At 40.7% G+C, this 15,411-nt stretch overlaps 2 protein-coding genes across 2 annotated transcripts; one reads left to right on the top strand and one right to left on the bottom strand.

Annotated features, from left to right (window-relative positions):
• Window positions 1–3,053: 3,053 nt before the first annotated feature.
• Window positions 3,054–7,010, top strand: LOC133467335 (heart- and neural crest derivatives-expressed protein 1-like). The gene is made up of 2 exons (XM_061752088.1): window positions 3,054–3,770; window positions 6,111–7,010. The coding sequence occupies exons 1-2, from the start codon at window positions 3,258–3,260 to the stop codon at window positions 6,207–6,209; spliced, it is 612 nt and encodes a 203-aa protein (XP_061608072.1). The 5' UTR covers window positions 3,054–3,257; the 3' UTR covers window positions 6,210–7,010.
• A 417-nt stretch (window positions 7,011–7,427) lies between these two features.
• Window positions 7,428–13,879, bottom strand: sap30l (sap30-like). The gene is made up of 5 exons (XM_061752089.1): window positions 13,504–13,879; window positions 13,239–13,425; window positions 11,498–11,620; window positions 11,122–11,220; window positions 7,428–9,499 (listed from the first exon to the last, which is right to left on the bottom strand). The coding sequence occupies exons 2-5, from the start codon at window positions 13,422–13,424 to the stop codon at window positions 9,368–9,370; spliced, it is 540 nt and encodes a 179-aa protein (XP_061608073.1). The 5' UTR covers window position 13,425; window positions 13,504–13,879; the 3' UTR covers window positions 7,428–9,367.
• Between the last annotated feature and the right edge of the window lie 1,532 nt (window positions 13,880–15,411).

Genomic DNA, 15,411 nt, shown 5'->3' with positions numbered 1-15,411 from the left:
AAATAAAAAACATTAATTTTGTGTTGTTTTTTTAAATACTAAAAACAAATCAAATAAATTCATTTAAAAAAACGTGGGGCTCCAACATTGTTTTTATTATTATTAATTATTATTATTATTTAATGACTAAAATAAACCCCAAATGTCTTTATATTTTCGACATCATTTTTTTTTTTAAATGCAAAATTTGGAGACACTGTAAACAAATTTTCGGTTCTGCATTTGCGAATTCACGTATTTGCCGATTTTTGGGAGAACCTTTCTTCCATGATTTGATGAAAAACTCGCCACTTCAATGTTTTTGTGCTCAGGCCAAAGCAACAAAAGTAGTGCTCTGGCGCCATTTTGTGGAATCTGGGTTTAAAGTAACTATGTCGGAATGAGTTGTGGTGCTTCATTTAGAAGAAGAAAGTAGTGCTTTGCTGCCATCTTGTGGCATCATGGTGTCCAGGAACAATGTTGAAGTGAGTTGCAGAACTTCTTTGAGAAAAAGCATTATTTTCATACAAAAATCACACTAAGTGTAAAAATGGACAGATTTTGAACAGACAGCTAAATGCGGGTATTCACGAAGAGAATTCAACATTAGCAAGTGCGCTAGCATCGGAATAACCGCTGTGAGTGCTGACATTTTTCCAGTCATAAGTATAACATAATAAGTACACGCGGCGCTACAAAGGTTGCGCTAACTTCATTAGGAGGCGATTATGGGCAAATTATGGATATAAAAAGAAAACCGCCTACGAAAACAACTAAGTGGAGCCCGGCCGGCTTTGATTGAAGAAAGGCTTCATTTCGCTAATTTGCAGCAATCGTGAAAATAAAAAAAAAAGCAGCCGTGCGTTTTTTTTATTCAGGAAGAAGAAGGACTGGAGTCATCGTGTTAAGTTAACGGTGCGTTAAAGTGGAAGCAGAACTAACTGCAGCTTGTTAGTGACGCACACGTGCACTTTACGGGGCGCTTTTCATCGGAATAATCGTCGGCTTTCTTGAGCCAGATGGTCAAAAAATACGACACAAATTGTTATTGTGATATATGATGAGCGTTTGCGGAATAATTATTTTTAAAAGGGTCTTGTTGAATGGATTAAGAATATTTTGGTATTTGTGACAAGAAAGAGTTTTGCAAATTGGATGACGGTGTGCGATTGTGTAGATTTAAAACCACTTCGTCAGACTGTGCTCACCAGTCGGCCACCTATGTTTCTGTTGATTATTATGATTATTTTATTATTATTTTTTTTTTATGTATTTGTTGATATTTTCAATTGTTTTTTTGTCCACAAGTTACTAGATTTTACTTGTTTTTATTTTTTTTTTTTTATAAATGTTCAAAATAAATTAAAGAAAAAAAGGGTGAATAATAATAAGAATATTTTTATTTGGCAGTTTTATTTTTTCATGATGTATATTATTTTCTATTTAACATATGATTTTATTGACATAAAATTTGAATGTATGATGTATATGATTTATTTTTTATGTGCTTTCCTTAGTTTTTTGTTTGCATGCTTATACATGGTATGTGCCAAGATTATATGATTTATTAATGATTTATATAATTTTTCTTATATTTATTGATTTTTCATGGCATCCTTCTGTAATTTTTACATTGATTTATAATGCATGTTATTATTTTTTTTTATTTATACATTACACAGTTTGTCATTGAGTTATGATATATGTTTTTTATAATAAAGAATGTTATTTGGATAAAGTTATCAAAACCCATTATTTTAATTTGTTTTTATCATTCAATTATTGTTTTACTGAACTGATTTAAAAAAAAAAAAAAAAAAAAAACGACTACTTTCAGGAGCACCTGAGGCTCAAAAGATTAGGCACACCTGCATAGTGTCATTACTGCATATTAAAACTATCAAAATAAGTAAATGTAGCTAAATAACAAAGCCAAAATATTAGGAACAGCTTCCTCAGCAAACCACACACATGCTTATTGTTAAATAATCAAACGGTATCTTAAATAAACGGGCTCTTTGCCATGGCGTAGGTGTACCTAATGAAGTGACCAGTGAGCGCGTACAATTCGTGGTCACCAAAACTTAACTTCACTTCAAAAAAATAAAATAAAAAACGTAGTCCAGTTCCTCACCGACTCGACACAGAGTAGTGACAGATGATTATTTAAAAGAAAAGGCGTCCAATCCGCAGCAAAGTGGCGCAGTGTAAACACAGTAAGCCGAGAGCTGCTTTTATGGAATATACATGAGAAAAAAAAAAAAAAAAAAAAAAAAAAAGAAAAACATCCAGCGTGATTTAAGAACGTATTTAGATAAGACGCGGGCCCTAAATGGTTTCAACATAGCGTCAAGGTCACGCAATGAAATGGGATCATGTTGCTTTTTCTTTTTCGACGCGATGGAGATAAGACCAAGACACGAGCAGGAGTCAATGCGCATGCGCACAAAACCTACACGTGCAATGAATGCACAGTCACAACTTCATCAAAGCGAGTAATTACCTTTTAACACGAATAGTGTTCAAAATGTTATATATATATAAAATAAATGTAAAAACCCAAACTGGGAAAAAAAGATGTGTAATAAATGATAAAGCCATGGAAACAATAAGTAGAATTATTATTTAAACTCTGGCAAAAAATATTGAATTCATTATTGAAGCTTGGAATAATTTTGGATGATATTAAATTGACATTAAGTACACCTCTTAGGAATAAAACCTCTGCCTCATTTTTTTTTTAAATGGTCGCTTAGGCCGACTATACGTCTGTATTTGAAGTTAAGTAATAACAGGACAGAAACTGCCTTTTTCAGATTTGTACTTGCAGTAATGTAGGCATTACTCCCTGTTGCGACAAAAAAAACGAAGAACTGATAGGTCAATGCATTTTTCAAGTACATTTTCATCATCAAAACCAGACGGTGCCGACTCCATTCAAGCGGCGAGTTCAACGCAGGCACGTCAAAATCGGGAGGAAAAACAAGCTCCGCCCCCCGGCCCATCCTCCCCCCCATTGGCTGCCTCCCGGACGCGCACTCCTTATAAACCTGGGGCCTTCGCACCTTCCCCCGGGTCAAATTTCTCCGACCAACCGGTGGAGCATCACCGTGGAAATTAAAATCGTCTTGGCGCTTTTGTGGAATTCTACGTTTAGTATCGAAAATCAGACATGTTGGATAAATACCCGAGCGGTGAATGACTGGCGGAGGTCGTCCATCCCCGACGCGAAAAGCGAGACGGCAACCGAGAGCGGCAGCAGGACAAGTCGGGCCAGGATGAACCTGATCGGGGGCTACCAGCACCACCACCACCACCACCACCACCTCATGCACGAGCCCTTCCCGTTCGTGCAGCGCTGCCACCAGGACGCGCCCTACTTCCAGAGCTGGGTGCTCAACCACGGCGAGGTGCCTCCGGACTTCCAGATCCAGGCGCCCTACCAGGCCGGCGCGGAGCTGACGCCGGCCGCCGCCGCCGCCGCCGCTTCGCAGCACGACCACGCCCGCCTGGAGGGCCTGCAGGTCGGCATGGCCAAGCGGCGGGCGTCGGGGCCCAAGAAGGAGCGCCGGAGGACGGAGAGCATCAACACGGCGTTCGCCGAGCTGCGGGAGTGCATCCCCAACGTGCCCGCCGACACCAAATTGTCCAAAATCAAGACGTTGCGCCTGGCCACAAGTTACATCGCGTACCTGATGGACGTGCTGGCCAAGGACGCCGGAGAGACTGAAGGCTTCAAGGCCGAAATTAAGAAATTTGAAAATCGGGACCTGAAAAGGAAAAGGGAGACGGTAAGTGTGGACGTTGACGCGGGCCGCTCCAAAGGAAGTTTCGGCAACTCGGTTCCATTTGATATTCTGTAAATGATCACCTTTGAAAGCGGGGCTACTTGAAATGGATTCATTTGGAATAACAGTCTGGGATGGCAAACAAAATCCTTTTGAATTCGGAATTCAACAGCAAGTACATTAAATGGGATCTCCTGTGAATGAGCATTTTTTTTTGGTTTTGTTTTTGCTTTTAAACGGAGCTTTACATTAAATCGCTTAATTCCTAATGGGAGTCTGGCGTTAAGGTACATCGTTAAAAGGGGGAAAATGATAGAGGTTAATCATAGCAAATACGTTTAGTTTGATATCATGCAGCTTTTTAAAGCGGCTTTGTTTTAATCGGCTAATTTTGAAAGGGAGTTTGGTACATGGGGAAAAAATTCGGGATCAAAAAAAGGACGTTGACATGGTGTTAAATTTACCTGCAGTGGTAAATTTTGAAATGATCATCTTTATAACGCTTGATATTTTCTATATGGTCCGTTTTGGAGTGGAGACTTGCTTAAATCAGCAGATTTGAAATGGGAGTCTGCCATTGAAAACTTAAAACGTGACGATGGGATCTGAAAAGCTAAAGACGCGGTTAGGTCCACTCTGGGAAAAGTTACTATCAATATATTTGACTTCATATTCGCTAAATTGGCAACTTTTTAACGTTTGTTTTTTTCCCCCCCCTTTGACTCGGGTATTATTATTATTATTTTTTTATTTTTATTTTTTGCTTAAAGGGTAGTCTGGCATTTAAAATGGAATTCGAAAATAAGGTCTGGGATATACTGTACATTTCAAAATTGGGGTCTGATAAGGAAAATAGATTGTTTAAATGGTCTGCTCCAAAGGAAATAATAGCAAATACAATCAATTTGATTTTCTAGAAATTAGCAGATTCTTAATGGAGGGTTGCATTAAATAGGCTTTTTTTTTTTTTTTTTTTTTTAAGGGAGTCGTTTACCTCCACAGCCAAGAAAACCATAAAGTACTTTTAACTGTTTTTTTTCCCCCCTCCCCCATGTATCAGCTTTTAAACGCAGGTTTGCTTTAGTTTGAATGAAAGTCTGATATTTAAAAATCACATCTGCATTTGAACATTTGAAAATCTGGGGCTTGCGTAGTTGGACGTTTGCATTCCACTCTGCATGAGGAAAACAAGTCCCTTTTAATTTGATATTCTCTTAATTTTTTGACAGAAGTTCACTTTGAATGAAGCAGACTTTGACTTGGAATATGTTATTTTAAAAGTGTGTAAAAGAGGCATTTAAACATTTAGATATAGATGGTAAGTGTGGACAGTCACACACTCCACTCTCAAGAAAATATGTCATTAATATTCTGTAACGTATAAGCTTTTTTTTTTTTTTTGGTGGAGGTTTGCGTTTAAAACAGATTTGGAATGGAAGTCTATTATTAACAGCGTGGACATTGCATTGGTTTAAAAAGTCAACACCACCACTTGAAATGATTATTAGTTTATATATGCTATGATATGATGTATACTTTAGTGTGGAGCTTGCCTTTTATGCAACATAGTTGTATGGTATTTAGCTTTATCCTCGTGTAAACAATGCCAATAGTATATAGGGAAGATTCATATAATGCACGTACAAAATTAGCAATTCCTTTTATTTAAAAAGAAATGCATTATATTAGGAGCATATATCGACAGAGATATTTTTTAAACATGATAAATAATCGAAAATGGTTATTTTATTCTTTAAAAAAAGATTCTGGTCAATATCGAATGTAGATGCCGTCACGCGTGTCCAGATATTGCCTAAAATTTTATCGTTTTAATTCAATTTTCATTTCATTATTTTTCGTCACGTGTACGCACTAATGAAAAACAATGTATTTTAAAAAGTGCACTAATAGAGTTAAAAAAGAAATACATTTTCATGTCGAATTGCTTATATTTCCTTCGGGATGACAAAAGAATATCTACTTTATTTATATTTCTAGAGTAGTAACTTTAAAAATAGTTTATAATTAAACATAATTTCTGTTGCTATATTGAACGTAAACAACGCCACGTCTGGAGAAATATACGTAGTGATAAAAAAAATCTTGAAATTTGCATAAAAAACCCGGCATAAAGTCATTAAATGTCCTATATATGTTAGTAAAAGGGACTGATAAAGGCAGTAATGAACATTAAAAAAAAAACTTTATAAACCACATTTTAAATGATACAAGCCTAAATACATTTTTTTCAAATATTATATTTACTGTGTCCGGGACGTTCGTGCCTTATTTTGTCACTTAAATACACTTTGTCTCTTTTCTCTCTCTCTTCCATTGGCGCAGAACGAAGATCCGCCACAGGACTCGTTCGGTACCGAGAAGAAGGTGAAGGGCCGGACCGGGTGGCCGCAGCAGGTTTGGGCTCTGGAGCTCAACCAGTGACCCCCCCCCCCCCCTCCCCAATTTCCCCAGGAAAAAGAAACAAAAAAAAAATCACCAAAAGACCCACAAAAAAAAACCACTTGTACGACTGTACGTAAACGCATCATCCGTCTGAAGGACTGTTAATATTCTCTCCTGCTGTTTGTTGAATAAATGTGTCATATTTATCCCTCCGTCTTGTTGTGTCGCAAACCTCCCACGGTAAAAAAAAAAAAAAAAAAAAAAAAAGTTTAAATTATGTTAAAAATAAATTATTAATTTTTGAGGGATTTGAAGTAATTGTAATTGCAAAACGTGTACTGTCCTTTTGCAATTTTATTTGGGGATCTAGTAGAATTTTCTTTATTTTTGGGGAGTTTTCACCTCCTGTTTTGCGTTTGTATTGGCACATTTGAGTTCTTGGTCATTTATTTGTGACAATTGTGTGTTAGTTACCCAACGTCACGTCATTTAATTGGATACAACTTTAAAAAGAGAATAAAAGAAAATAAGTTAAATGACACCATTTGATATTTTCCAAGGAGTGTGAAACCATACTCCGGCAAAAGACGTTAAGATGTTTTGTTTATTTTCATCGTTTTGTTGTATAATAAGAATGCCAATCTACCTCAACATGCTCACTGTCCGCTTGAATCGACACACTAGAATGTTGTTCACTTTAAACGCAGCTTGACACGCTTCCAAACAAGAAAAATAACGATTTCAACTGTTTGTTATTAGTATTTTTATTATTATTTGTGCGAAATGTGGATGGGAATGTACATTAGACGTGAAGCTATATAATAAATGGATATTATTTTATGAAGTGTCTATTGAATTTGTTGACATATTTTGTAAAAGTTATACTTTCAAATCTCTAAAGCAGAGGAGACAAACTATTTAGAATTAAATGAGATAAAAGGCAAAATAAAGTTAAATTACTCACCCCATTTGAAATGAAGGGGACAGGAAGGTGTTTGCAGAATACTGTCACCTAGTGGTGGTTTACTTGTACTGCTGTTGTTAAGTGTTTTAGTGTCAAGTTTCCATTAATAAAACTGAAAGCAAAACTACTTACCTCTTTTCAAAATAACTGTAAATGAGGGGACAAGGAGTGTTTGGAGAGCGCTACTGTCACCTAGTGTCTTGTCCAGGTACTGCTGGAGTTAACGTGCTTATTGTGTGCAACAAGTTCATTTCTGTACAAAAAAAGTGTAAAATAAAGTAAAAGTACTCCCGTGCAGGCCTGTACATTTATTGTCATCATTAGGAGCAGTAGGCAGCCATATTTAAATACGCGTCATTCCTAATGCGACGGTTATAGGTTAATGTGGCCCTTGTGTCCAACGTGTGAATAAAGACGGCTGGTTATTACCTACGTGACGCTAACAAAACTTACCAGCAAAACTGAAAACGTGGGGGGGGAACAACAATCCCAAATAAAAGCCCTTAAAAAGTGTGTACAAGGAGCCATGCGGTGAAAAACACACAAGTGTTGGATTTAGCGTTTAGAGCGATAAAGAACGGGCCGCTTGAGTTTTGACAATTTAAAAACTAACACAAAAGAAAAGAGCAACTTAAAGGGGGAGCTAGCAGGATGCTAGCTGTTAGCCTCAACTAGCCAAGATATCATCATGTCAAACAATAACGTAGCATCTTGGCGCCATTTGCTGATGAACAGTCATCACAGTTCTATTCAACCCTCCCATTATGTTTGGTAATTTGACCCGTTATCCAAAAAGTGTCAGAAATTAATTAAAAGAAAAAAAATAAATAAAATCAGGTGTGAATTATAGCCATTAGCTATGTAGCGCCCTCTGCTGGTTAAAGGGTTTATTTACACACTGGGTCAAGAGCTTCATGTGCAGCACAGGGGTCAAACTCAAGATCCGGCCAGATCCGGCCTGCCGTATCATTTAAAGTGGCTCGCGAAAGCAAATCATGTTTCTTGCTAAAATACCGAGATTGCAAATTGTTTTCACAATTATCTATATTGAGAATTGCAAGCATTTTTTGATACCAGTTCCCATTTTAAAATAACAACTGAATAGTTTTTATTAGCTTCTGATTTTAAAACTAGTTAATTTCAATTTGTTAAATATTTGTAACATGAGGTGAATATAGATTTACAGGATATGGTTTCGGTCATAACCAACGGTCTTCGGTGGGAAACCTTAACTACGATGTGGCCCGTGCCAAAAATGAGTTTGACACCCCCAAACAGGGCTTTATTTAACCCTCTTGTAACATTGGTTTCTCTGGAACAGAAGCAGTGTTCCTGGGTCAATTTGACCCAGTTAGTGTCAGAAACGGAGGAAGAAAAAATATATGTAGTTAAGACACTACACTTACCATTTTTCAAAGAAGACATTTTACCATGGGTCAATTTGACCCACAACATAACAGGAGGGTTAAACACTAGACCAAGAGCTTTTAGCGTTTAAGTGCCAACAACCTTTGTACACTGTTTTGTTTGAACTCTCCTGTCACATTCAATTTGGGTCAATTTGACACATTACTCAAAAAGTGGCCGAAATGGAGGGAGGGGGGGGGGGGGGGGTGGGTAGATCCCCAAAATGTGCAACTACAATGGGTCAATTTGACCCGCAACATTGCAAGAGAGTTAAACGCTGGGCTAAGAGCTTTTAGCATGTCATTGCTAACAATTAGCAATAAACATTTCTGTACAGGGATTTATTTAAACACTGGGCCAAGGGCTTTCAGCGTGTCAGTGCTAACAATTAGCACTAACAATCTCAATATACGGTGTGCATCTCGGTGGGGAAAAGACCACATGCAAAATGTCAACAGTCCTGTCTGGGTTCCTTAAGGTCCAAACCGAGGACATTTTTAAAAGAACGTCACGGTGGCTTTCCCGACGAGTTTAAAGGAGTCATTCTGTCGGCTGAAGAGTGAGTCTTTTTCTGTCAGGTTTTCCCACATTTGTCCCAGAAGACACGGTAACAGTCGAAGGACGGTAGGCAAAGTCCAAGTGAGTCCTGGCACTCGAGTCGCAAATGCTTGGGACAAGGAAAGGATGATACACGGATGGTAGCAACAGTGTCAAAAAATGTCATCCAAGGAGACCAAATGGCGGTTGTGGGAGGATCCAGTTTTTGGTTGTTTGACGCTATCTTGTCATGTTGGTTGGTCGCGTTTTTTGGGGGGATTTTTTCTTTTTAGTCCAGCGGTTTGCCACCGCCGTCGCCCTTCTGGTCCAAGCGGCTCTTGCTGCTCTTCACCATGTAAATAAAGTAGGTCAGCGTTTCCTTCTCGTTCACCGGAATGTTCCTGAAGTGACGACTCACCGTCTGCGGACGCACAGGACACGGGACAAGGTTTTAACAGTCTTGGGCACGCTCCGTCGATTGTTGTTAGTTGACATTAATTTGCCCCGCCCACACAGAAATCCGGTAAAAGTGGCGGTATTTAACACAGAACATGTGTTAGATGACATCTGGTGTGAAGCATTAAAAACAACTTGGGCTGCAGCTAGCAAATATTATTAGAATCGAGTATTCTACTGATCATCCATTCGATTAACGGGATAAAAATCAATCTTACATTAGTAAACATTAACATGTGCAAGCGAGGTGCAGATAATGTTTCTGGCCACTCGAGATCACCATCCTCATATTCTACTGTAGTATCTGTGACTAAGTGTGGATGGCTTGAAAATGCGGGAACTGTACTGGTGAGTGACGTGGGCGTCAGCGAAAGAGAGCGTAGATTATGCTGGCTGTTAAACTACACCGCGTATGCAACTAGTCTCTCACCCTGCCACACCCGCCGACGTCGGGATTTTGGCCTGTTTTACTACCACTTCTCCTCTCCCCCTCTTGTTTCTACCCCTCTGAGTTTTGCCCGAATTGGGGGGGGGATCCTCCTGAGTTTTTGTGAACTGTGGGCCTGTGAAGCCCTTTGAGACTTTTTTTGTGATTAAGGGCTACATGAATAAACTTGCCACGGAAAACTCCCTTGTCGACCCCCCGCCCCCCCCCCCCCCCCATGACATGCCATTTACCGGCAGTGTGAAAGGGGCCAATCTCTGCTTACCAGTGACTATAACCTTTATTGTCATTGGGATATGGACACAATTATTTCCTTCTGTTCTGAATAAATCACTTGAATGGATGTTTATTTAACTTATTGGCCTTTTGTAGGCTGGGATTTTAAGGTGCTGACTGAGAGGTGTTTCTGACACTTGCTCGACAGCACGCGAGGAACCGGCCCAAGCTTAGTGGACAAAGCCAAACTTAAAGAAATATATATATAAGGTAAACAAACACTCAGCATGGCTAAGCTTTACAGGGGACGCTGGCACAGCTGTGGGCGGTTGTCAGCTTTCGACCGCCGCTTTATTAATGACGTGCGGGGCTCGTTAAACCCAAGTCACGAGGTGACCCCCCCCCCCCCTCCGAGTAGACCAGTCTGTGGAAACGTTCAACTTGCCAGTGCCATTCATCCGCCGTTCGCAACAGGCGACCCCCCCCCCCAACTAGGCCCGAATACAGGAGGTTTTCACAAACAGCTGCAAAAAGTCCGCCTGTCGATGCGGCAAATTAGTCTAACAATCTCTCAGTGAACAATTCTGACCGAGGGGGAGCCGCGACACCGCGTATGTGAAAGTAAACAAAGACTACAGTTGACAGTGGGGAACGCCTATAATGAGGGCAACTTGGCTCAGGTTACAAGTCTGTGCTGAAAAGGCAATTTCACATAACAGTAGGCACAGGTACTAGTAAATGCTTTCGTTTTACTTCTACCTAGGTATAATACGACTTTTGGCAAATTTTTTTTGGAAGGGAGCAGGGGGATGAATGTGTATTATACATGAGAAATTTCAGTAGTTTGTTTCAAGTATACATGTACAGATATTTGTGGTGGATTTATTGCGTTCTGGTGACTTTGCGGCCGTGAAGTGTGCGGTCACCTCGGCCAGCTGGGCCTTGTTGAGGCCGGGCCTGGTCTGCAGCTTGTAGTGTCGCTTGTAGCGCCGCAACGTGTTCACCTGCAGCTGGAACAGATCCACCTGGAAAGGCAGGAGACAGATGCAGTCAGTGTTCCCGAATATCACACAACTCACCTTCACTTTGGTCATTAGTGACAAGATTTATGTTGCCGATGGAGGTATGAATACACACCGGACTGGACGTAGTGATACAGACAAAACCATCCACCTGGCCAATTTAGTGTTGAGCCGTCTTTTTGTTTTTGAGTGCAGAACACAACGCGGCAACATACATCAGGTTTTACCACTCCAAACCGTAGCACTTTGTGAAAAAAAGCAGCTCAAGAGAAAACTTTACCTCTGGCACCTCCACGTCGTGATCCGGGGACTCGCCGCCGTCGTCGCTCGTCTTCCTCTTCCTCTTGTTGCGCACGCTCTGGATGAAATTCTTGTGGAAGTCACAGATGTACAAGTGGCGCACCTATAAAAATAGAAGAGGGGGAAAAAAAAAAAAAAGGGGGGGGGGGGGGGAATAATCTGTTAGAGTGTAGTGCACTGTGGCGTAACATTCCCGAGCAGCTGTGTAACAGAAATGTTCTCTGCTGACTAATCTGCACATTTAGCTCAGTGGCTATCTGGAGTGTATCAGCACTTTAAAAAAAGAGAAAGAAAAATCACCCACATGCGCACGTGTCTGTTGCGGATTTAGCGTACAAGCCCCGCGAGTGGGAAATCCACACTATAGAAGCATGCGAACATGCCATCAGGTCACTCGCGCCGAGTGCCCACTGGAAAGTTCCTTTCACTCTGTCCTCCCGTGACCTTGGTGGTGTAAGCGTGCACGGCGTTCCTCCGACATGGCTTCCAGCATGTGATGCAGCACGTGTTCTTCCAAGTTGGCGGGTCAGGAAAGCATCGAGCGGGTAGTTCTCAAGTCTTGCACGGGACCCTGAATGTTTCAATACAGCTTTCCGACGCCCATCTCCGTCCACGTAGAAATGCAGTTGGCTCTCAAGTGCATTTTCGCCTTATCCGAAGCTCGAAAAGGCAAAGTCATCCGGTGCCTGTTACTTAATGTATTTGAGTCATACGTTACTGTTTGCAAATCATTCTTGGGCCGTTTGATGTAGGAAAAAAACAAAACAACCAGTGTACTGTAAACAGTACCTACACCTGTTTGCGTTTCTAGGCTCCAAACTCCTTTGTCGGAAAAAGCAACACCGTTATACTTTAAAACAAATGTTTTTTGTAAAAGGGGTCCTAAAATTTTCAACACAACATGCATTGCGTCCTTGTGCAAGACACTTAAAACACATATTGCCTTGAAATGAATGCGGTTGGATGTTTGATGGTGGTCGGAGGGGGCCGTAGGCGCAGAATGGCAGCCACGCTTCGGTTAGACTGCCGCAGCTCTGGCTACACAAGTAGCTTACCACCACTAAGGATGACCTTCGTATCTGTGTGCAGTATCACAGCATTTTTACAAGTAGATAGTATTGTAAAGACATACAGGATCCGCTACAAGTGTCGGTGCATCCGTAGTGTAATTGTATTTTTTTCCCATGAGTAATCCTCAAAAAGCACTTTACATTCTTGGGAGTTGGGACATGTGATGAATGAACATCAGGACATGCCGAATACACTTCAAGCTCAACAGACTGGCAACGAATCAAAAGGTTTTACAAGGGTTTAGGAATGTCACTTAAGTTTTCACGCAATATGTCCTCGTTGGAAAGTTGCACTAAAGTTGCCTCGGCTGTTAGCTTGGCTAGCTAACGCGGCTAACATTGGCTCGGCTTTCTTTAAAAAAAATAAAAAATAAAATAAAATAAATTATCCTGAATAAACAACATTTCATTAAACTCACTTGACCAAACGTAACCAAACATGGCGGCAAAAATAAAAATAAAATAAAAAAGTTAAGTAGTAATCTAGTTGGGACTTTCCGAGTTATTTTAACGTTAGCTGTCAATCAACCGGCTAACATCCAGCTGTGCTCTCGTAGGAAGAAGAGAACCCAGCAGGGCAAAGCGGTCTTAAAAGCACCCATTGTGGCTGATTTCTTTTCTTTCTCGCCTCTTTTCGCAAACGTCACTCACGCTTTTGTCGATGTCCAGCTTGAGCTTCTTTTGCGAAATGCTCTTCTGGATGCGCTTGCTGAAGGAGGCGTTGCCGGCGGAGCGGCCGCAGCGCTCGCCGTCCTCGATCAGGCAGCAGCTCTGGCCGTAGAGGGGCGGCGCGGGCGGCCCGTCGTGGCTGTCCTCCTCGGTGCTGAAGCCATTCATCCTGGAGGGAACCGCTTTTATTATTTAGACGGTCAAAAAATAAATAAAAATAAAAAATAATAACAGCCCACCAAATCACCTTTCGAAAGTGCGCGTCCGGTGAGGTAATTTGCTATTCGGGCTACTTTCCCCAAATATGTGCGTTTTAAAGTCGAATTCCTCCGACGCAAGTTGGAAACATGCTCCCGTCTCGACCAAGCCAACCGCGGCCGGCTAACGTGCGGCTAGCTCCGGCTAGTTAGCACAAGCGCAAGGTGGACTGGAGATTCCCGAGAAACGGGCCGCGAGTCGCGTATGACAGCAATCTCCAACGACGCCGAGGTGGCTAAAGATCAAACTCGACGGGCGAAACAACTTTTTGAGCGCTTGGAAACAAACGTGCCGTTGAAATCGTAATGATCGCGTTGTACAATGGACGTGCTGGCGTGTCGGGAACGGAAGTTTCCCTCCTTCGCCACCATTCGTCCATTTTGGGAGGAGGGCGGGCATAGCGAGGGAATGTCGCCATGCGATTGGCTGTGAGCAACGCCGGTCTTGGCCTTGCACCTCCCCACGCATTACGCCGATGTTTTCCACACGTCGGCCAGTAAAAGTGTCGTTGTTGTCAGTCGAGGGACATTTAACTACACGTTGGACGAATTTAGAGCATTTTTGCGACCGATTAGAACCACACAAACGCTCTGTTGATCGCTTAATGAGCCCGAACTGGTCATGAAGAATGAAATTAAACAACCTGTTAACGCGAGCTTAACTCAGCTACGCTAGTCACGCTGATTGAACTACATTCATTGTTCTGACCAGCTCACTTCATTCTTAAAGAATTGCGTGCATTTATTGACCTTTTTTTATTTAAAGATATTCATTGTGTGAAATGCATCGCAAGACGCATGCTTTCTGTTGCTGCCGTGGTGTGATTCCATCCTTGACCATACAGGGGGCGGTAGAGTACTAAATGAAAAAAGGGCCAAGCAAGGCTGTGTATTTTTTAATATTTGTCTTTTTAGCCACTTTTGAATTTGAAGCATTTGCCAAAAAAAAAAACTTAAAACAAGGCGCGTGACGATAGTTAAGTCAAATAGGTTTAAATGTTAAGGATTTTCTGCTCAGTTTTGCTTGTACACTGCATGCAAAGCAGCCAATTTAAATAGAACACTTAATGATGCTCTTTTGCTTATCATTTATCTGTCCTTGTATTTGTATGCAAACTCGTGCTCAGATGATGTAGAAAGTTCAGGAAGAGGACAGCATTAAAAAAAAAAAAAGTAGCATAGCAGAAAAGCTAATTGGATTATTGTCTTAATGAGGCCAATAAAGGCTATAATGGAGCTTCAAGATGTGATGAGACTATCATAAAGAAATGCTTTGAGAACGGATTGACAGTAGATGATGATAGAGCAAACATTAGCAGAATTTTCTATGTGGTTTATGTTATTGTGGAAATGCCTCATAAAAGATCATAATGTCAAAATCGCTTACATCGCAATGGCTTTGCAAGACAAGCAGTGTATAAAGGGGCCTTTAGAGCATATATATACATATATATATATATATATTTGTTTTTTTTACAGGAAACATTTAAGTCACATTGTTAATTGTCATTGTCATCAAACCGGTCCTGAACTCAAACACCCTAAAACTCACCCATTAGCGCCTCGTTAGAAAAAAATAAATCAATAAAATGAACCCACGATTCCATGACACCGTCAAATGAAAATTTGAAATGACTTCTAATGTCATGCCATTAAACCATCACAACACTAGGTGGCGATGGTGTGTTTTTGTGTGCGTGTGTGCCACTTGACCCAGTTTACACCCCAATATTAAAAACGCATAGTGCTCCAACATATGAATCCTAAAAGTCACCAGAAAGTCTTTTTTTTTTTTTTTTTTAAGTTCTGGAATAATTTGCTCTTCTTCTTTGGTATTCCTTTACGGGTTGAATAAGGGTTCATTTGAATGCCCTAAAATCTTGGCCTGACGTTCATGT

The sequence above is a fragment of the Phyllopteryx taeniolatus genome, chromosome 17 (assembly GCF_024500385.1).
Source record: "Phyllopteryx taeniolatus isolate TA_2022b chromosome 17, UOR_Ptae_1.2, whole genome shotgun sequence".
NCBI lineage: Eukaryota > Metazoa > Chordata > Actinopteri > Syngnathiformes > Syngnathidae > Phyllopteryx > Phyllopteryx taeniolatus.
Note: the sequence above shows the minus strand (reverse complement) of the source record. Positions and strands in the feature narration are given on the sequence as shown.